This window comes from Sciurus vulgaris, assembly GCF_902686455.1.
Source record: "Sciurus vulgaris genome assembly, chromosome: 7".
Lineage (NCBI taxonomy): Eukaryota > Metazoa > Chordata > Mammalia > Rodentia > Sciuridae > Sciurus > Sciurus vulgaris.
In genome coordinates, this window is record NC_136467.1 from 79,904,135 (window position 1) to 79,927,264 (window position 23,130).

Genomic DNA, 23,130 nt, shown 5'->3' on the forward strand with positions numbered 1-23,130 from the left:
TCTGCTTAGCACCATCAGGAATTGAGAGGTGGTGGGGCCTGTGCTCTGTCTGAGGCTTACAGGGTCCAGCCTTCAGTTATTCTTCATGCTTTAGTGAAGGTATGTGAAGAGAACTGAATCTAGCGTGTTATCAAGCCTCTGATGGCAAAATGACACCATTCCAATACTAGATCATTATTAATAGAAAGGAAAAATTCCCCAGTCTAAATTAAACTGAGCCTGAAACCAATAGAAAAAAATGTGCAGTGTGTATTTTGTAGATATAAGACAACTCAGGACAATAAAACAATGGACTATATATGTATATATAGATCTCTCATAGGCACCATAATCAATATGAGCCAACAATATTTAAACTTGATTCAGGTCACATCCAGACATTAGCTCTTATTTACAAAGTTTTAAATTAAATACAACCTGAAGTGTGTTTTGTTACATACAAAAAAAAAGAAAAAAAAGGAAAAAAGGAACTATACAACTCAGAGCAATGTGTCTGTTTGTTTTAAATAATTACATTTACATTTAACCTAAATGGAACCACTGGCGGTGCTCAAGTTTTTGTCACCCCTTCCAGAAAATCCTTTTCTACCATCTCTTCTATTTTTTGCCTGGCTTTGCTGGAAAATGGTTTGTGGTTCTCCAGTTTCATGTCCTTAGTAGGGAAGGTGTTTGAGTAGAGGATGGGGCTCCCTGAGTGTCCTCCACACCGACTTGTGACTTTGCTGTTGAAGACTTGGCTGAGGACATTGAAGAATGGCAGGAGCTGTTCCATACTGCGCACGGTGCAGATGGTGAGCAGCAAGTGCCCCGGCTCCCAACCCAATGTTCTCCCTGAGTTATCTTCCTCTGGATTTTTCTGCAGAAAACAAAATTGAAATTGTTATTAGATGATATGTTAGAAAAATTAAAAGGACCTAAACAGCAAAGTTTAAAACTGTTGCTTCTGAGACCTTTTAGTGCCATCTAACACCTTTCTTGTTGTGATATTTTCCAATAGAATACACCGCTAACTTTATTTAATAGACATGATTTTGGACAGAGAGAGTCAAATATAAAAGCTTATGGTATGCTTTGCATATACTCAAAAAGCTCCTATATTTTTGCATTCTCACTAACATAACCAAGGGCAAAGTCACAAAAATATTACAAAAGAGAATTAAGAAAGGGACATAGAGCTGTATGCATTTTACCATTAGTAAATCAATTAATTCCCTTTAACTAAATAACTTAAACCGATGGTAGCAGGGTACAGAAGTGAATAATTACTGTCTGTACTGGAGTATCAAGGAAGGAAGGGATTCCTCAGGAGAGAGAGTGCTGTCATTTTTCTGGGGAGGGGAGGAGTGCTTGACCTTGAGTCAAAGGAACTGGGTTAGTGCCCTGGCTCTGCCATCTACTTACTCTGTTATGTACTTGGGCAAGATTTATAAAGGTTCCTCATTGATAAAATGGGAAGTCAAATGAGAATGTATGTGAAAATTGTCAGCTAAATATAAACACCAGTAATTTCTGTATTAAGCTAGTTTAAGAAACTAATTAAACAGACATTAGTCTATCTAGATAAAGATATGAATGAACTGAAGGATGTTTAAATCTGAACAAAATTGTAATGAAAACAAAACCATGAACCTAATATAAAAAAGGAAAAAGATCATTGAGAGGAAAGTATGGCCTGTCATTCATTCACAAATGAAGTTTCCTTTCTAAAATCAGATATTGCTGAGAAACGTTGTTTACCTAATATTTTAGTATCACCAGTTTCCTAGTAGAGAAAGCAGATGTAAAATCCAGCTTATTATGCATGATGTCAAGATTGTCTGCTTTTTTTTTTTTTTTTTTTTTTGGTGGTGCTGGGAAACAAACCCAGAGCCTTGTGTATGGTAAATGTTTGTTCTACCACTGAGCTACATCCCAGCCCTGCTTTTGGAAAAGTGAAAGTTTGAGAACATTTAAAATAGAAGACTCCAAAAGCAAACAAGAAGAGACCAGCTAGTTCTTCATCTGTGGCTGAAAAAATAAAAACAACAAAACCCAGCTATCATTTATATTTTATTTCTCAACAATTATTTAACCTCTGATCTAGATAACAGGATATACAAAAGCATCTTCCATTCTCTTTAACTATGACACTGGCTTTAAGGAGGATCCTGTGAACTGATTTTCACATCACTGACTATTCTTGTTCAAGTACTGGTGGACCACACAACCTCTAGTCCACTAATCAAAGTAATTCAATGGTAATCAAAGGGTATATAGAGAGGAAATTATCTTGAGCAAATGAATATCATGCTTGTACCTTTGATGTAGCTAATTTCCAAATGTAAGCAAATGATGGTGTAACCTTTCACTTATATTTCTATAAAGATGTGCCTTTAAGAGAGAAATTTTTTACTTAGCTATTTACTAAGAACATACTTGTTCCAGTGTTTCACCTGTTTTTAATCATAGAACTATTGTCCTCAATATTAAATCAAACCTTTTTCTATACAACTGATTTCTCCTTTGACTTCAGTCCACAGAGGGAGAAAGACTTCTTTCCTGTAACACTTGTTGAAATCCAGACCTGGGTTTATGTTTCACTGTTTGGTCCAGATGTGGCAGCTCTTGCTGCCATATCACAGGCATCAAACAGCCACCCTCACCTGATGCTTGGCCATCTCCAATCCCTCCAAAATCACTGTTTTAAAGTCCTCCTCCTTGTCCTGTGGAAGGAAAGAGGAGAACTCATAGCCTTTATTCCAGTGAAATATACGCTTGGTCATGAAGACCTTGTTTAAAGGGATTTGGATGGGAAGATGCTTTTCAATCAAAATAGTTACCTTATTCTGTAAGACACGTTTTGGGCAAAAGACTGTCATATTTATCCTTTAGATAAGGAGAAGTCTTAGTAAATATTCTCATTACTAATGAGATGCAGGAAAAATAGGGTGCATGCCCAGGGTCATATAGATTTGTCATGATTATTTTTCCAAACCCTATAATATTGAAGTAAAAGTTACTCCTGTTGTAAATGCTGGCTCCAGCTTCCATTTTTGTCCTTTTATTTAGCTCCTAAAGAAGCAATGTGATCAAGTTCTTCATGTCCTTCAAGTAAAATCTTTTAAAATCACTTTCCTCCATTCTGTTTTTACAGTATGTGGACTTTGGTTTAAAAGCTGATGCCTGATTAGGGGACTTCAGAAGGCCTGGCAATTTCTGAGCACTCAAAGCACATACTTCTAACCAGGTCTCAAATAACCTAGAGCATCCCAAAACTGTGCAGTTTATTTTTGAGAAAATTTAAATGTAAAAGACAATATTAATAATCAGAACTGAAAAAACATTGAACAAATTCTAATCATCTACATTTTATTTCATATGAATAGAGAACAAATACTAGTGATTATTCCCTTTATTAATCTGATCAAGTTATAACTAGTTGAGTTTTGATGAGCTAATCCTGTCAGTTTATTAAACTTCTTACTGGTTCTTATTGAAGTCAACCTGACATACATTCTACAAATCCCTTTTAGTATTGCATTTTTCTCAGCTCATCTTTCTGCTTATCATGGTATTAAAATGAACACTGTGGGTATAACCCTACAGAACTGAAGTGCTAAGTACTTACATGCATGGTTCCAAGATTTTTATTCTTTTTTGAGGGTAAAATATTTTAATCTAGATGTTATTAATGTACAAAAGACTTCCTTTTTCTTCTCTTTAAAAAATAAATATGTGGGCTAGGGATGTAGCTCAGTAGTAGAGCACTTGTCTAGCATGGACAAGGCTCTGGATTCTATCCCAGCAGCACCATACACACACACACACACACACACACACACACAAATGACCAAATGTTCCTTTTAGATCCAATGTATATTAAAATATTTGTGACTATTAGGCTTATGGACATTCATTATCAAAATTACTTGTTTTCAAAATAGCTCAACTTGATAATGTCCTTAGTTTTCCAGGAAATATTTAATAAGTGCCTCAAAGATGCAATAGTTACTTAATATATAAGAAATAGTAGTTACATAATATGACACTACAAATGCAATGTGTAATTATGTAACAGAACAAAACAAATTTAGTACCTTTGCCCTTTTCCGAAGAAGTTTTGCTAGTCGTACCACATAAGGTTTAAATTCGCGTTGATGAATGCCCTGCCTTCTGACTTCCAAACCTGAATCATCTGAGGCCTCTGGAATAAAGGCCCATCGGTACCTGTGTGTGGAAGAATGGTATCAACATTCTTTTGAAAACGAACTTTGTGCCTTCTAAGATGAGGCAATCTAATTTTGGTGGATCATGATCTCACCACTTAAAAAGATTCAAATGCCAGCTGTGCTACTGGTAACCTTGTCACCTGGGGCACGTTTCTTAACCTCTCTGAGCCTTTCCTTCACCAGTTAATATAGTATTAAGTACCTCAGGGTTTTAAGGGATAAATAAAGATGTAAACCTGAGCACAAAGAAAAGTACTCAACATGTTTATTATCTAATAGAAAGTTCTTAAAAGGAAATTTTGTTTTTGTAGCTTATTATCTATACTATAACAGTTTTATGAACACTTGATTTTCCAACATAAATTGCTAAATGTTTTCTAACTTAACACAATAAGGGGGCAAAGAACTGAAAGAACTTAAAAATTTTAAGTAGGACTTCTTTCATGCCTCTTATTTTTGTCTTTAATAAGTAAAATTAATGTCTGACAAGGGAAAAACTCAAACCGTATAAAAGGGCACACCAAAGAGAAAGGTAGTCTCCCTCCCATCCTAGGATCCATTGATGTAGCAAGTTTCTTTTACTATATTCTTCCAGAGTTTATTCATGAAAGAGCACATACTCACACAACCAACCATCTCCCCCTTAAAACAGAAATGACTGCTACTTGTTTTGACCTAAGTGTATTTCCTAGAGATCATTCCAAGTCATATCCCATTCTTCTTAAAGCTACATAGTATACCAGTATTGGGAAGTACCAATCTAACCAATCTCTTAAATTATCTGATTTCTTGGAATTCTGAAAGTGCCATAATGGTTACCTGCATATAATAATTATTTATGCACGTCTGTGAGTAGAGTGGCAGGATAAATCTTTACATGTAGCAGGATTACTGACTTAAGGAGAGCATATATTTAAAATTTTGATAAATAACCTCTTTGAAGAGTAATTGGATCCTTCCATGATAAACAGAAGTTAAAAGAATTTACAAATAGAATGCACTACAGAATGTTCTCAACAAAATATTCCATGAGGAGGAAATGAAAAACAACAATGTAAGTCAGCAAAGGGAGGAACTACCTTAAAGGAAAAGCCAATCAAAGGAGAAACCAGTCAAGTTGAAAGCCAAAAATAAGCCCAAATGACTAGGAGCACAAATCATATCTCAATAATAACCTTGAACGTTAATGGCCTAAATTCATCAATCAAAAGACACAGACTGGCAGAATGGATTAAAAGAAAGACCCAACAATATGCTGCCTTCAAGAGACTCCTCTCATAGATAAGGACATCCACAGACTAAAGGTGAAAGGAAGGGAAAAAACCTACCATGCTCACAGACTCGGTAAAAAGCAGGGGTTTCTGTCCTTATTTCAGATAAAGTAGACTTCAAGCCAAAGTTAGTCAGAGGGATAAAGAAGGACATTTCATACTGCTTAAAGGAACCATAAATCAGGAAAGACATAACAATTGTAAATATTTATGCCCCAAACAACGGTGCATCCATGCACATCAAAGAAATCCTTCTCAGTTCTAGGAATCAAATGGACCACAGCACAATAATACTAGGTGACTTTAACACACCTCTCTCACCACTGGATAGATCTTCCAAACAAAAACTAAACAAGGAAATCATAGAACTCAATAACACAATCAATAACTTAGACTTAACAGACATATAGAATAGTCCATCCATCAGTGAGCGGATACACTTTCTTCTCAGCAGCACATGGAACCTTCTCAAAAATAGAGCATATGTTATGCCACAAAGCAGCCCTTAGGAAATGCAAAAAAATAGAGATACTACCTTGTGTTCTATCAGATCTTAATGGAATGAAATTAGAAATCAGTGACAAAATAAAAAACAAATTACTCCAAAACCTGGAGACTAAATAATATGCTACTGAATGAAGCACAGATAACGGAAAACATCAGGGAGAAGATAAAAATTTCTTAGAGGTAAATGAGAATGATGATACAACATATCAAAATCTCTGGGACACTCTGAAAGCAGTACCAACAGGAAAATTCATTGGATGGAGCACATTCAAGAAAAGAATAAAAAGTCAACAGCTAAATGACCTAACATTACAGCTCAAAGCCCTAGAAAAAGAAGAACAGAACACCACCAAAAGTAGTAGAATATAGGAAATAATTAAAATCAGAGCTGTAATCAATGAAATCGAAACAAAAGAAAATTCAAAAAATTGACAAAACAAAAAGTTGGTTCTTTGAAAAAGTAAACAAACCCTCAGCCACACTAACAAAGAGGAGAAAGAAAACTCAAGTTATTAAAATTCGTGATGAAAAAGGAAATATCACAACAGACACCACTGAAATACATAATATAATGAGAAGCTATTCTGAAAATCTATGCTCCAACAAAATAGAAAATACCAAAGACATCAACAAATTTCTAGAGACATATGATCCTCCCAAACTAAACCAGGAGGACGTAAACAATTTAAACAGATCAATATCAAGCAATGAAATAGAAGAAGCCATCAAAAGCCTACTAACCAAGAAAAACCCAGGACCAGATGGATTCTCAGCCAATTTCTGCAAGACCTTCAAAGAAGAATTCATTCTAATACTTCTCAAAGTATTCCAGGAAATAGAAAAGGACGGTACCCTACCAAACTCATTGTATGAAACTAATATCACCCTCATACCCAGACAAAGACACATCAAGGAAAGAAAATTTTAGACCAATATCTTGGATGAATATAGACGCAAAAATCCTTAACCAAATCCAGGCAAACTGCATCCAAAAAACATATTAAGAAGATAGTGCACCGCGATCAAGTGGGGTTCATCGTGGGGATACAAGGTTTGTTCAACATCCAGAAATCAATAAATATAACTCATCACATCAATAGACTTAAGGTTAAGAATCATATGGTTATTTCAATTGACACAGAAAAAGTGTTCCACAAAATACAACACCTCTTCATGTTCAAAACACTAGAAAAAATAGGGATAGTAGGAACATACCTCAACACTGTAAAGGCTATTTATGCTAAGCCCACAGCTAGCATCATTCTTTTTTTTTTTTTTTTTTAACAGTGTTGGTAATATAATTGGTGTTTTTTTTTTATTGTAGACAAATGGGATACATGTTGTTTCTCTATTTGTACATGGAGTCAAGGCATACCATTTGTGTAATCATAAATTTACATAGGGTAATGTTGTTTGATTCATTCTATTATTTTTTTCCCTTCCCCCCACCCCTCTTTTCCCTCTGTACAGTCCTTCCTTCCTCCATTCTTACCACCCTCCTTATCCCTAACCCTAAACCTAACCCTAACCCTAACACTAACCCCTCCCACCCCCCATTATATGTCCTCATCTGCTTATCAGCGAGATCATTCGTCCTTTAGTTTTTTGAGATTGGGTTATCTCACTTAGCATGATATTCTCCAATTTCATCCATTTGCCTGTAAATGCCATAATTTTACCATTCTTCATGGTGGAGTAATATTCCATTGTATATATATGCCACAGTTTCTTTATCCATTCATCAACTGAAGGGCATCTAGGTTGGTTCCACAATCTGGCTATGGTGAATTGAGCAACAATGAACATTGATGTGGCTGTATCTCTGTAGTATGCTGATTTTAAGTCCTTTGGGTATAGGCCAAGGAGTGGGATAGCTGGGTCAAATGGTGGTTCCATTCCAAGTTTTCTGAGGATGAAGAGATGGCTCCTCTTGGAGAGTGCTCACCTAGCATCATTCTTAATGGAGAAAAACTGAAAGCATTCCCTTTAAAAAGAGGAACAAGACAGGGATGCTCTCTTTCACCACTTCTATTCAACATCATCCTTGAAATAATAGCCAGAGCAATTAGACTAAAGAAATTAAAGAGATACGAATAGGAAAAGAGGAACTTAAGCTGTCACTATTAGCTGATAACACGATTCTATATTTAGAGGATCCAAAATACTCCACCAGAAAACTTCTAGACCTCTTAAATGAATTCAGCAAAATAGGATATAAAATCAACGTGCATAAATCTAAAGCATTTTTATACACAAGCGATGAAACATCTGAAAGGGAAATGAGGAAAACAACTCCATTCACAATAGCCTCAAAAAAAAAAAAAAAAAAACAACCTTGGGAATCAATCTAACCAAAGAGTAAATGACCTCTACAATGAAAACTACAGAACATTAAAGAAAGAAATTGAAGAAGACCTTAGAAAATGGAAAGATCTCCCATGTGCTTGGATAGGCAGAATTAATATTATCAAAATGGCCATACTTCCAAAGGTGCTATACAGATTTAACACAATTCCAGTTAAAATCCCTATGACATTTCTCATAGAAACAGAAAAAGCAATCATGAAATTTATCTGGAAGAACAAAAGACCCAGAATAGCCAAAGCAATCCTGGGCAGGAAGAATGATGCAGGAGGTATCATAATACCAGACCTTAAACTCTACTATAGAGCAACAGTAACAAAAACAGCATGGTATTGGCACTAAAATAGATAGGTAGATCTGGTACAGGATAGAAGACATGGAGACATACCCACATAAGTACAGTTATCTCATACTAGACAAAGGTGCCAAAAATTACAATGGAGAAAAGATAGCCTCTTCAACAAATGATGCTGGGAAAACTGGAAATCCATGTGCAGTAAAGTGAAATTAAACCCCTATCTCTCGCCCTGTACAAAACTCAACGATCTAGGAATTAGACCTGACACCCTTCACCAAATAGAAGAAAAAGTAGGCCCGAATCTCCATCACATTGACTTAGGACCAGACTTCTTTAACAAGACCCCCATGGCACAAGAAATAAAAGCAAGAATCAATAACTGGGATAGATTCAAACTAAAAAGCTTTTCTCAGTGCAGGAAACAATCGATAATGTGAAAAGAGAGCCTACAGAGTGGGAGAAAATCTTTTCCGCACACACTTCAGACAGATCACTAATCTCCAAGTTTATAAAGAACTTAAAAAAACTTTACACCCAAAATACAAAGAACCCAATCGATAAATGGGCTAAGGAAATAGGCAGACATTTCACAGAACAAGACATAAAGGTGATCAACAAATATATGAAAAAGTGCTCATGATCCCTAGTAATTAGAGAAATGCAAATTTAAACCACCCTAAGACTTCATCTAGCTCCAATTAGAATGGCTGTTATCAAGAACACAAGCAGTAATAAGTGTTGGTGTGGATATGGGGAAACAGGCACACTCATACATTGCTGGTGGAGTTGCAAATTGGTGCAGCCACTCTGGAAAGCAGTATGGAGATTCCTCAGAAAACTTGGAATGGACCCACCATTTGACCCAGATATCCCACTCCTCGGCCTATACCCAAAGGACTTAAAATCAGTATACTACAGTGATGCAGCCACATCAATGTTCATAGCAGCTCAATTCACAATAACTAGATTGTGAAACCAACCTAGATGCCCTTCAATTGATGAAGGGATAAAGAAACTGCGGTATATATGTACAATGGAATATTACTCAGCCATAAAGAAGAATAAAATTATGGCATTTGCAGGTAAATGGATGAAGATGGAAAATACCATGCTAAGTGAAACAGACCAGGCCCAAAAAACCAAAGGCTGAATGTTTTCTCTGATAAGTGCATGACAATATATAATGAAGGGGGGGGTGTGGGGAGAAGAGAAGAATGAAGGAACTTTTTTGGATGGTGTAGAGGAAAATGGGGTGGGAGGGGGTGGGGGACAGAAAGATGGTAAAATGAAACAGACAGTATTACCCTACGTATATGTATGATTACATAAATGGTGTGAATCTACATTGTGTACAACCATAGAAATGAAAAGTTGTACCACATTTGTGTATAATGAATCAAAATACATTCTGTAAAAATAAAGATATTAAAATATTTTAAAAAGTATTTGCATAATATCAGTGTATACTTTCAATAAGAAGGTATCTGTTGTTAAGGGTAAAAAGAAAGCAGCTTTTAGATTTTTACCATTCTGATGGTTACATATAATTTTAATTTAATATCTCTTATGACTATAGCTCAGTATTTTCCCCTATGTTTAGAATCCATTCTTTTTCTTTTGGTGCTGGAGACTGAATCCTGGGCCTTGTGCATGGGAAGCACATGTTCTCCCAGAGCTACACACCCAGCCTTGTTTTCCTTTTGGAGTAATAACATCTTGAAGAGTAAAGAGGATAAACTCATTTTGGTTCTTGTTATGAAAGGTAAGTATGTAGTTCTTAATATTCTTCCTACAGCACTGAAGAATAGTTTCTATCACTTTTGTGAACTTAAGTATCTAGTTGATTTTAGACACTTTCCTATAATTCTTAGTATTTCTGAACGTCTCTTAGGATTAACTTCAATTTACTAGATATCCAACCACTAAAATTCATCAAGGAGTACATGTATATGGTTTTCTAATGGAAAAAAAAGTTAAAAGAACTGGAATAACCTAAAAATAATTTCTAGCTCTTACCATAAAGTTTAATGAAAAGCAAGCAATTTTTGGAGGTTTAAGCATGTCAAAATTTATCCTATTATTTTTCCATTCCAAAATAATGTAACACAACATAATACTTGACACAGATGTTTGATCTTCTTCATAAACTCTCAAATTACCTTAGCTACAATGACAAAAAGAATCTTATTTTTGAAACTTTGATGAAGAAAATTTTGATGTGAAAAATTGATGTGAAAAACTATAATTAAATATATTTGAGCATTTACGAACAAGCCATGGCAAGAATTTTATCAGTCCCCCAACTCCTTTCAGTTCAATTCATTACCATCTAAAATAAAAGTCTTGTTCATCTCTAATCCTTTCTCCACACTCTACAACCAAAGTAATCTTTCTAAAATGCAAGCCTAATAACATTCCCTAAAATGCTTCAGTGGCTTCCCAGCATCCTTAGAATAAAGTCCACATTCTATAAAACAGATGACAAAGCCTTACATAATTGGGTCCTTTACCAGCCTTTTCTGTCAACATTATGCTCCAGCAATACTCATCTTTCAACACTCAGATATAGCAGGTCTGCTCCTATCTTTGTCTTCACACATGTGCTTCCCTTCCTCAGCCTTCACTCTTGACTAACTCAGTTTAAAACTCCTCTTAGGGCCTGTTCTGAACCTCAAAGCTTGGAGAGGTTTCTGTTGGGTGGCTTAACAGCATCCTACACATAATATCCATCATGTGCCAAACTGTGTGTCTTGGAGTTTATGTGTTATATACACTGCTATCTCACATCTGGAGGCTACTCAAGTTTATTAACTGATGGTCTGTTCATCTTAATATATCTGTATCAATCATATACTTCCAATAACTGCTGCCCCAATCCTGCTAAAAGAATTACATTTTAGTAAAAAATATTCCGATTTACACACAATTTTTAAAAATTAGTCTTAGAAGTCAGTGACCAAAGTAAATTTATTTTTAAAAATACCCATTTAATAACCTTGCTTTTACTTACATCTGAAACTGAGGAAGATTTTCAGAGGGCAATGCCAGAGCCAAATCCAAAAATTTGCAAGCAGACAGATATAGGTTTAACCACCGCTGGCTGTTATATGAAGTAGAAAAGCCATTACCTCCTGTATAGGTTGTCTCCAGGCCAGCCACAGAGGGGCCAGAGGTCCTGTAAGCAAGGGACAGTGCTGTCAGAGGCTAGATTCATTTGCTCACTGAGAATTCCTAGAATATCTAAAGTACTGGCTAATATTTTTCATAGTCATCCTGATTTAAGTGTACCAATAATTGCTAAATTATTGGTCATTACTAATTAATTCTGCTATTCTCAAAAAATTCACTTTTGTTCTTTAAATTTTTAGAATGTAAAAATAGAACTTGTGTTATACTAGAGAAATATAAAAATACAAATTTTATAACCAAGAAACTTTATTACTACTCAATTTCTTTCTGCAAAGGTGGGGGGAAGCTTTCTATAATAATGAACAGTTATTAGTACAGAATGTACTTTATTAACTTAGCACTGAAGAATATATTTAAGACACAGTCTTAAATTTTTCAGTTTATAAATCTGTAAAAATTTATATATAGATAAAATTATTTAGCATAATTAATAAACTGTCTCTATTAAAAAGAGTAAAATTATATTGCATTCAATTGGGATCTGGAAGATCTGAACATATGGATACCTTGGTTACCTGCTATAATATATTTTGCTATGTGTAACAAGTTTCAGGGACCAGATCTGACCTAGCAAAATTAAAGTCCTTAGTAGCTAAAACAATATTGTATTGCACTGGTGAACTAAAGTTGTGTCTAGAGGTCAATGCTGATAGTTTAATTTGGTCTACCACGTTTCAGGACTAAGTAAAATTACATTATATGTTCAATTAAATAATGGACTAATCATATAAAATATTCAGATAAAGTAGCATCTATATTCCCTAGTTGTTGAGCAACATTATGGGTAATTTCAGGATATTAAAAGCAAATAAGAATATATTGAAATAAATTACATATTACCGTGAAATATCTTCATCAGCAGTGAGTTCCTGCTCCATCAATAAAAATACCTGTACCTGAAAACCACAAAATAAATGTTAAATGTTTATTTAAACTGGATATGTAAATTTTTCACACTATCTTTATGCTATATTAGGACAAAAACAAATTCTAGAATAAAAATTTGAAATCATAGTTTCTGAAAGGAAAATGGCAAATTTTGCTGCACAGAGTTTTGCTAATCATTTAGCAGAGACCTGTAAGATAAGGGCAGGCTTTTGTCTTTTGTGACTATGAAACAGTCACAGCTATTTCAAAAAATAAAAAGTAAGCAAAAAAAAAAAAAAAATAAGAGTAAGGAAATATGAAAGCAGACTTCTTTGTGGGGAAATTATAAAGGTGGGTTTCAGAGATAAAGATTTCCCTTGCTCCACTCATCCTCCTTTCCCAACTCCCCAAATCATTCCTATGAAGAGGAGGACAACTGCATCTTTGAGGGAACTGAATGGTGTAGTTGGGATTTGGGAAGGTTTTACAGTTTTGGAGTTCAGGAAATCTTTGTGAAAGTCTCTCTGAAGCGAGTTTAAATGGGGTAAGTGCTGTTCTTCAAGAGTGAGTTTATGCCTTATGTCAGTTCACAAAAACCCAGCTCATCTCAATAGCTAGAGGTATTGTTACAGGTGGGAACCACCAGACCTGTTGGCCAAGACAACGTTAAAAACATAGAAGAGAGTGAACACTAAATCAGGTCAGATGAAGTAGGGATTATTATAAGCCACTGGACATCTGTATTATACAACTGAAAGTTTAACTTCTAAGGAGATGGAATCTGACTTGTTTTACTATTTTCAACCATAAAATTATCATTGACTGGTTTAACTGAGTTCAGTTCTTTTCAAGGTTAGTTTTTATCCAGTAAGCACATGGAAACTAATCACATTATTTTATAATTCAGATTTATAACCTGATTGAATTAAAATTAACTCACAAGCTCTGTGATCATGGTAGGCCAGAGTGAGGTAAGATGTTGTGGAGACATTCTTAAAAGTAACACTCTGAAAAACAGGAACACTTGAGAGTGAAGAGTTGGCACCTGGGGCAAACGAAGACTCTCAACCAGTCTCTCTGAAAGAAATGCAGTATATTTTCATTGCCTAAAGAATTTGAATTATTATCATACAAAACTTTCTATGTGGTCCATTACTTCTCAGACTATCTGTAGTAAAGGATCGCTTTTTAAAAAATTGTAATCTGTTGCAGATTGATACTTTCATGAATGATAACAAAATTACTAGAAAAATAAAAATGAGATATACAAAATACAACTACCATGATTACTAGATATAATAAATTGTCAAATAGCAAATAAAATTTAAAACATTTATTTTAATCATAGATAGGATAAGAGACATGGCACTGGTCCATGAACCACACTGAGTGAACATTGATCTACATGACTTAAAAATGGAAATCAAAGAACAATGCGCATGTTGTATATGTGAAATTAGGCATAAAGGGTTAGGAAAAAAGGAATCATTTGTTGTCTGGGAGAAGAGAAAAATCTCACTAGGCAGATGACAACTATCACATTAGCTCCTAAGGCTGCAAGCTGCACAGTACATGGATTTGGGTAGCAAATAATTCTGCTATGGGTAAAGTTTGTCCCCATTATGGCGCTATTTGGTGGCATGGAATGATGGGTGCACTGATACCCTTTTTGACACAGATGGTCACCAAACGCATTTCATGAAGGTTATCAAAGCCATTTTATAGCTCTCCATACAGTCTTCAAATTATAGATCTCCAAATGTTACTTCTAGCTGCAATTTCCTGGCTTTGCCTATATTCCATGCCTTCCTTAAGGGTGGACATGATGTTGTCCACAATGAAAAAAAATGCTAACATGCTTGCCTGCAGAGGAACAGTCATGGCTTATACTCAAACAACTCCTAAGAAATTAGAAAATTTCTTAACAATCAGTATACAAATAATAAAACTGAGACCACATTTAGGCAAGCCCCACAAATGCAGTGTTGTTTTTAGATACTAGAAATAATTTTTGTTATTTCAGTAGAAAAATTTCTAATTACATAATGTTCCCTGTCAACATACACTTGGTATATTTCACCTCAAGTTACAATATAGGGAAAGTACTTTCTAAGGAAGAACAACAAAAACAATAATAACAAACTAAAGTTCAGAAGGTAGAGAAAATAAAAGATTTTAACTACTTACCTTGTATATCTGGCAGATATTTCTGGTACTGGTCAATTTCACTGCTAAAAATAGCAAATGCAAGTCTTTTGAGAAGCATGGCTCTCTGTTCTAGCTCCACATCTCTGTTTGCAAAGAGATTAAGTGAACTGCTTTGAGCCACAGCTACTCGAGCTGCAAAAAAAGAAAGAGATGAGAGAGGTCATGAGAAGACCTGTAGTCAACTGAGAAAAAATGATTGTTATTGTTTTTTAAAATGGAGAGATGCTCTATGATATTTACTTGAGGTAAAGAACTTTGGACCACTCTGGCACAGAAAAGCTGGCAGATCCGATATACACATGCCCCAAGGCCAAGTAGGAAGAATTGTCATATATTGATACAAGAAAATTTAGAACTATGGGTTTTAGAAGGCAAAATCACTAATACCATTTTACAAAATCCCTTAAATTTTATGCCATCTGCTTAACCTTTTGCATTACTTTAAAAATAATTTCTAGCATGACCTGTCTTGGCTTAATTCTCTCTCCTTCCTCATGTTTAGTTACTTACCCCTAACTTACTCTACCGCAGCCATGTTGTCTTGCTTACTACTACATGAACTTATCAAGTTTGTTCCTACCCAAGCCCTTTGCAATTTTTGTTCCATATGCCTGGAATATCCTGTCTTTAGACCTTTTCATGGTTGGTTTCTTTAGTTTCACAAATATGAGCTCTTTAGCTATTTAAAATCTATCATACATGGTCCCTATTTTATTTTCTTCATGATTTCTTCCTGAAATAATTTTATTAAGGTTAGGTTAGTATAATGCCTGGCACTTGTTGTTGTTTAATAAATATATATTTGTTAATAGGTGAATTTGAAACTTAGAAAAGTCTATGAAGATGAGAAAAGAGATAATATGGTGCCCTTTTTCCAGAGGAGAAAATCATAGTTTGGACTAAAGAATTTGCAAAATCTTCCAGACTCATAAAATTTCACTGCTATTTAAGTTCATTTAGTTTAGAAACTTTCACACTTTAAGAATTTAAAAACTTTTTTTCCTCAGAAGAAATACAAAATAGAACCCTAATACATAAAAAAGTCAAGACTCAATAGAGGGTGATTCTGACCTTGGTCCCTCTCTCTGTTCCTTCAGAGGAGATAACAGAGCCCTATAGATTTAGAGTGACCTGTCTCAGAGATTTGGATTCAATTGTCTGCCCTTCTCTATCTCATCAACTCCCACACTTTCATTCATTCAATATTTATTGAATGCCTATAAGTGCCAAGTACTATGCTGTGCACAATTTAAAACCAAAATTAGACTTGGTCCCTTTCTGTCACTAGTTCTCTCAAAAGGTAAGCTGTCCTAAGTTTTAACATTATATTTCCATAGGATACTATATACAGTTTGACAAAGAGCTAATTCAGTAGTTTCCAGAAATCTGCAAATAAATAATGAGAATGAAGAATCGTGTACAGATAGGAAAGATACTGCTTCAGTTGTCACCTCACAATACTCACTCATTAAATCTCTAAATGTTGTCTTATCATGTGTCATCAGATTGTCCATAATTGCTCTCCAGCTGCAAAAGATAAAGAATATGATATGTAATTAAGATTTTGTTCTTATTGGTAAAGCTTTCTAAATTTGCAAGATAGTAACTGACTTCAATAGACTGTGAGATGCATTATCATGTTGAATGCAAGCAACAGGATGACATACTGATTAACACAAGAGGCATCCATCTGAAAGAAACTGGGATCCATGAAGAGGTCAAAGGCTTCTTTCTTCCAAGCTCTCCGAGTGTATTGATACCCACTGAGACTGCTGAGTAGCTGGACACAGGCCCGATAACTAGGGGCATTATGTGCACTATAAGAAAGAAAGACTATCTTAATCTCTTTGTTTTAATTTTAATCATCATATTAAATTATGTAATTGCTCACATTTACACAAGACAATGATGGCATGAGGACACAAAATAGCACCACAAGAAAAAAAATACAATAATAAAAATTTAACTATATAATACAAGGTAAGAATGTCATTTTGTAAATGGCAATAAGGGAACAGAACTTGTTTCTAAAGGTTATGAAATAATTTAAATCTATTACCTGTGATTTCGGAGGTAGGGCACAACATAATGCATAATGTTTACAAGTAAAGGAATAACTCGCTCCTTTTCATCACTATAGAAAACCATATCTAAAAGATGAGCCAAAACCTATAAAACATAAGGAAATGAAATAATCTATGAGCTAAAACATCATCTAAAGACAATTTGGTTTTCAGTTTGTAAGAAAACCTAGAACACCTTAAAATTAGAAAAATCTAAATGAGATTGCTTTAAATCATTTTTATATTAGTGGTTTCTGCCACAACCTAACTTTTTGGGTCTATTATAGCTATAGGATATAAATATGGACAGATTTTGCTATTTCCAACTGAGGTAGGTAAGTATAAAAAAGAGTTCAAGAACCTTCTAATATGACAGTGAGTAAACAGTGATTTTAGGACTAGAAAGTCATTTTCTTCCCCCGAGTCAGTTAAAAGGAGACTTGGAAAACCCAAACAAAGGAACTGGACTGCTCAAGTTCCAACTCTGTCAATAGTTCTAATAGAAATAATAATTACAACTATTAATAGTTATAATAGCCTTAGTCAAAATGTGTTCTCATGTTTTTAAGGCTCAGCGATCGCATCTGTAAAGGGAAAACAAAAATAACACATAGCTGTATAACATAAAAACAGCTTGACAGAGAATGTATATGAAAATGTTTGCTAACCAGTAAAATGCTTACTAGTGAAAACATCACTATACTATCTCCACCCCTCCTCATCACAGTGGGGCATGAAAGCACTTTTCCTAAAAAAGACACTTTAAAAAAATAGTGCACGGGGAAAGGATACAACATCGAAAGCAACATCATGGGAAGGGGAAGCAACATCACTAATGTTGAACAAGATACTCCAAATACAGATAAGGTCAAAATCTTACATTTATTTGTTTTATATACTGATTTCTATAAGTTCAGAACTAAAAATTATAAATACAAAATTTCAAATTAAAAACTTCACTATAAGCTGGGCACCGTGGCACATGCCTATAGTCCTGATGGCTAGGGAGGCTGAGCAGGAGGATCTCAAGTTCAAAGCCAGCCTCAGCAACTTATCAAGGTGCTAACTCCGTGAGACCCTGTCTCTAAATAAAATACAAAATAGGTCTGGGGATGTGGCTCAGTGGTTAAGAGCCCCTGAGTTCAATCCCCAATACAAAAAAAAAAAAAAAAAAAAAACCAAACAAACAAAAAAACACTTCACTATAAGAATTACTTGTTCATATTTAATTAGTTTGCTTTAGAGTTCATGTGAAAAAACTTGACAATGATTACCTCAGAGAGTAAAGTCAATGCATGGACACTATACACGGAGGGAGTTATGTTTGAGGTTTCCATTGCAGGTGATAACATATCTAAATAAGAGAAAAGACAGGTAAAGATACCGGTTAGTATTTTTCCACTGAAAAAAGTTATTTACTAATAATGAGAAATGGGATTAGTATATGGTACTTACATGCTAACTGAAATGACTTCTTAGTGAATATATACCCACAGATAATAAAAGTCTGAAAGTCTGAGAGCAATACCTTCAACATCAGATTCCAAATTGGTTCCATCCACCATTATTTTGGGAGAAGGCTTAACTTCCAGATTGCGTCGTAGCCATGTTGTTTGTTCCAGAGAGGAACCAGCAATTGCACCAATAGCATCCACTATTTTATGAGTCACATCCTAAGGAAACAAGGAAGAATCATTCTATATGTATACATGCATACATACATATAGATATTATATGTATGTGAACTTTTGTAGTTTTCTATTGTTTTACAATAGATATTTTACAATAAATATTGATGGCTTTTATAGAATATTCAGAATTGGAAGAGACTTCACAGGTTATCTTATAGACATTTCTATTATCAAGTTGATTGCATTGAGAAACACAGTTTTGGCAATAGCTCTGAACTCAGAATGCCATACCTGAAGGTCTCTTTGGTCTTTTTTATTTTCCAAACTGGGATTTTTCATAATAAATTCATTCAGAACCCTAAAAGGGCCATAGGAAAACAAAACAAAAAGTATTAGTCTAAAGAAAATGGTGCAATCTAATTTCTTTCAGTAAGGGGCTTTGTGGCCTGTCTTACTATTTTAAATATTTAATGGATACATATATACATTTTCTATGACTCAATCAAAATGAATATATGCATTAAAAGACACATACAATGATAGTGGCAGCAGCATTATTTGTAAGAGCAGAGAAAACTAAAGGGAACCCAAATGTGTTTATCATTAGTAGAAGAGATAAATTGTAGCATGTTAATACAATGAGATAAACATCATTACCCTATGTACATGTATGATTACACAAATGGTATGAATCTATATTGTGTACAACCATAGAAATGAAAAGCTGTACCCCATTTGTGTATAATGAATCAAAATTCAGTCTCTAAAAATAAATAAAATTTTTAAAAATACAATGAGATACTAAACAGCAACAAAAATTAGTTTAGCTACATAAAGTATATCGATGAATCTCATAAATGTAAGTAAAAGGTACCACATACAAGATAAAAATATTTATATATACCTATAGTTCAAAAACAAGGCAAAATCCATCTGTGGTGTTAGAATAGTGGTTATCTTTGAGGAGATTAAATAATAGTAGTTCAGAGAGGTTCAAAAGGAAACTTATTTCTTAATCTGAGTTTGTGATTTTATAGCTGATATGTTTACTTTTCACACTTTGACTTGTGGAGTTTATATTATTTATATGTTTTTCTATGTGTAAACAAAAACAAAAGCTCTCCAACCTTAAAATGTTAACATAAAATAGTATCTTGCCATGTATAAAAACAGATTTATAATACTTTATGAAGAAAAAAAAATTTTGATTTTTTGATAAGATTCTGCTCAATATTTACTGACTTAATTTTTAAAAAGATAAATTATATGTAAATTATATGCATATTTATTTCCAAACTAACATGTAAAGAGCAACCTTTATACCAATTTCTATTTTGTAACTAGGAAATTTTAGAGGGTCAGTAGAATGGTTGGGGGAAAAAAAGGAAAAGCCACCAGAAATTATAAAAGGGAATTAAGTTTCTAGTATGGATAAAAATATTCAACTCTTTGTTTTAATGCTCAATCTGAGTACACACATGTTGATAAGGATCTTTCATTATCTGAGAAAGAAAGAAAAGGTAGGTAAGGAAACAATAAAATCTTGTAGGGGAGAAGTTACAAATCAAAACAGATGGTCTTAATTTTTTAAGAAATTAACCAGAAGAGTCATCTGGTGTTGATTCAAATAACTATAGATATATTCCCTTCATGAGCCTTACAACTTCAAGTTAGGTAAGCATATAGTATTCTTGCCGATAGATGGGAAAATAGTTTGGGAGAGGTTTACTAAAGTACTGAAGGTCATAGAGAGGAGAGTTGGTACTTGAGATCAGAAGAATCAGAAATCTTTATGAGAATGTTGCTTGATTCAAATGTCTACATTTATCTCTCATCCTTAAAAATCATGCACATTAGGTATCTAAACAACCTTTGACCCAGGAATTGCAGACACTTTGTCTACTGCTCTTTTCATTATACATTTAGTGTCTAAAACTTCTTCAGTATTTTGATTTAGATAATTTTCAAAATTGATAGCATAAGGGTCTAGAGATCAACATGATCACTGAAATTCTTGAGCAGGATCTCAAGTTTACCATGTCTGGCTGGGTCCTGGACTCAGCTATGGCATGATGATCTGCTCTCCCTAAGCTCTCCCCATCTTCCTATCATATTCTCTCTGTTTCCTGATGGAAGACTATTCCCATATTTACCAGAACATTCAATTTCATATTATTGACCTGAAGAACCCTTCCCTCCCCTTTACTTTATAGACCATTGGTTGCCAAAGTAAAATAGTTCTTAAAGATAACAAGGGTAGAAAAGTCTATGAATGTAGAATCACAATTAACACAAGCAAAATCATCATAAGAGCTGTAGAAGTTGACTAAAAGTTCTTTACATTTGGTTGATTTAATAACTACTCAGTGTGATAACATGCTGGCTGTTGTTGGCTATTATTAATAACATCATTGAGGTCTACTTTTTAGACAGGGTCTTTCTAAGTTGCCCAGGCTGACCTCAAACTTGAAATCCCTCTGCCTCAGAGTCCCACGTTGCTGGGATTATGTATTATGTACTATGTATTTCGGTGTCAGCACCTTGAGGGAGATGTTAAGCAACCTACCGAGGTCTCATAGTTAATAGGTAAAGGAGCCTATGAGATCTGAACTCAGGTAGAGTACAACTTCAGCATTTTTGCTGGTAACTACCCAACATCTGCAGCCCTTCCTTACCATTAAAATGGCAAATTCTAAACCACATGTTTTGCTACACTCTCGTTCACCTCTTTTCATGATTGAACAGCTTCAAGAATAATCCACTTTTCCACTCTAATCCTTTGCTGTTAATACATTTTTTTTTTTTTTTTTTTGTGGTGCTGGGGATTGAACCCAGTGCCTTGTGCTTTCAAGGCAAGCACTCTATCAACTGAGCTATATCCCCAGCCCAATACCTGTTCTTAATACTTCACCAAACTTCTCTCTCCTAAATCACAACCCCTCTCCAAATTATAAAAACATTATCACTTGCAAATCCTCATATTTCTTACCTTTCTGAAGCAAAGGTAAACTTACTTTTGCTCTTGAAACACTGAATAAACCTGGTTTTCTTCTAATTTTCTGATATTTTCTTTTCTCTCTCCTTTTGCTGGCCTCTTTTCCTCCTTTGTCCTGTTCTTTGAATCTTATCAATAGTTCACACCCTCCCTACCTTCCACTTGTAAAGTAATTCCTAGCCCAGTCTACCCCTCAATCTAATCCTACTTAGTAACTTGCTAGAGTCATGCTACTCCTCAAAATCTGTAGTTAGTCCCATCCCCCACCTAAGACCAAATTACTTAAAATAAAACTCAAGGTCCTTTTCTATCTGGCTCCCATCTTCCTTGTCACCCACACTAAAGTCCCACTATTCCACTGCCTGTGCACTGCTTGCTACAGTATATCCTTCCCTTCCTGTCCCTTTCTGCTCTAACCATGTCTATACACTAAGCAAATATTTACTAGGAACCGATATGAACTAAGAATAATGGTGAGCAAAAAAGATACTGTCCCTGACATGATGATGCTTGCTATTAAGTAAGGGTGACCTTGCATTTATCCAACAATCATTCTAATTAATAATAGAGATCAGGAAACTCCAAGACACAAAGAAAAAGTGAGTTTTCCATGAATGTTCATGATCAGCATCTAGCTCAAAGCCCATCCTCTGAAGTTCTCATTCAACCATGCTACTTGCCTCTCCTCTTTCCATTCCCACACTCCTTCCAAGTACTGTTATAACAATTTTGTTACTGTATTCTTGCGTGTGTATGTGTAAACACACATTATTCCCTCCCCTCATCTCCTTTTTGACAGGCCTATACATCTAGTTCTGCAGCTTGAGATCCTATGAGTAGGTAGAGACACTACATGATCATGCAAAACATCTGTTATTCAGCATTAAGCATTATACTTTTATTCAAAATCACACATTGTACTATATCTCCAGCCCTTCAAAAATATTTTTTTAAGTAAAATTACTTACCCAAGTATAAGAAACTGCCCTGGGGCTGGAAGACTCAGTTGTATAGAGTCTTTCAGAAGTATCAGCAGTGATGCCCAGCTATCCACTAAATTGGGCACTGGAATTCTGCAAGATAAATGTAGGATGTATATATAAAAAGTCACAGTAAACTTTCATTTTCTTTATATCTTCCTACAGTCTAACACATTTTTCTACTTGTATCTCTGAAACATTCTAAATTCTTATAGACTAAGATAAAACAAAATTCCTAAAAGTTTCACATTTTCTACTAATAATATAGAAGAAGAAAACAAAGCACATCTGGAATACTTAGGGTGATTTCTTAATCTAGAAGTTTTGCTACAGCAATCTCCTATCACATAAGACTCTCAAAAGTAAAATACAACTGCAATAATTCTCAGTTTAATTCCTGACATCATAGTCAACTACTCCCTACCCTGATAGAGGTCCCTCTTATGTTAGGTCTTTCTCTTTCACCTATTAAGTCTCCAACCTCATGGTAGGGAGGGCTGTCAATCTATTCTGAAAACCAGTCTCTCACCTATAAAGAAATTAAGATGA

General features: G+C 34.7%; 1 protein-coding gene across 6 annotated transcripts in view; it reads right to left on the bottom strand.

The window, feature by feature from the left end:
- Positions 1-276: 276 nt before the first annotated feature.
- Positions 277-23,130, bottom strand: part of DOP1A (DOP1 leucine zipper like protein A) — a 109,768-nt gene continuing 86,914 nt past the window's right edge. For 2 of the 6 annotated variants that reach the window (XM_079146934.1, XM_079146933.1), the window contains exons 25-38: positions 22,570-22,674; positions 18,898-18,964; positions 18,504-18,648; positions 18,250-18,329; positions 16,972-17,081; positions 16,580-16,729; positions 16,378-16,439; positions 14,892-15,044; positions 13,645-13,781; positions 12,678-12,733; positions 11,659-11,823; positions 4,077-4,206; positions 2,643-2,702; positions 277-856 (exon numbers count right to left, since the gene is read on the bottom strand). In XM_079146934.1, coding sequence (XP_079003060.1) covers positions 551-856; positions 2,643-2,702; positions 4,077-4,206; positions 11,659-11,823; positions 12,678-12,733; positions 13,645-13,781; positions 14,892-15,044; positions 16,378-16,439; positions 16,580-16,729; positions 16,972-17,081; positions 18,250-18,329; positions 18,504-18,648; positions 18,898-18,964; positions 22,570-22,674 — 1,726 coding nt within the window. In that variant the 3' untranslated portion in view covers positions 277-550. Of the gene's footprint in view, positions 857-2,642; positions 2,703-4,076; positions 4,207-11,658; positions 11,824-12,677; positions 12,734-13,644; positions 13,782-14,891; positions 15,045-16,377; positions 16,440-16,579; positions 16,730-16,971; positions 17,082-18,249; positions 18,330-18,503; positions 18,649-18,897; positions 18,965-22,569; positions 22,675-23,130 lie in introns of those variants that run through there. The other 4 variants (XM_079146936.1, XM_079146935.1, XM_079146938.1 and 1 more) reach the window with 2 other exon arrangements.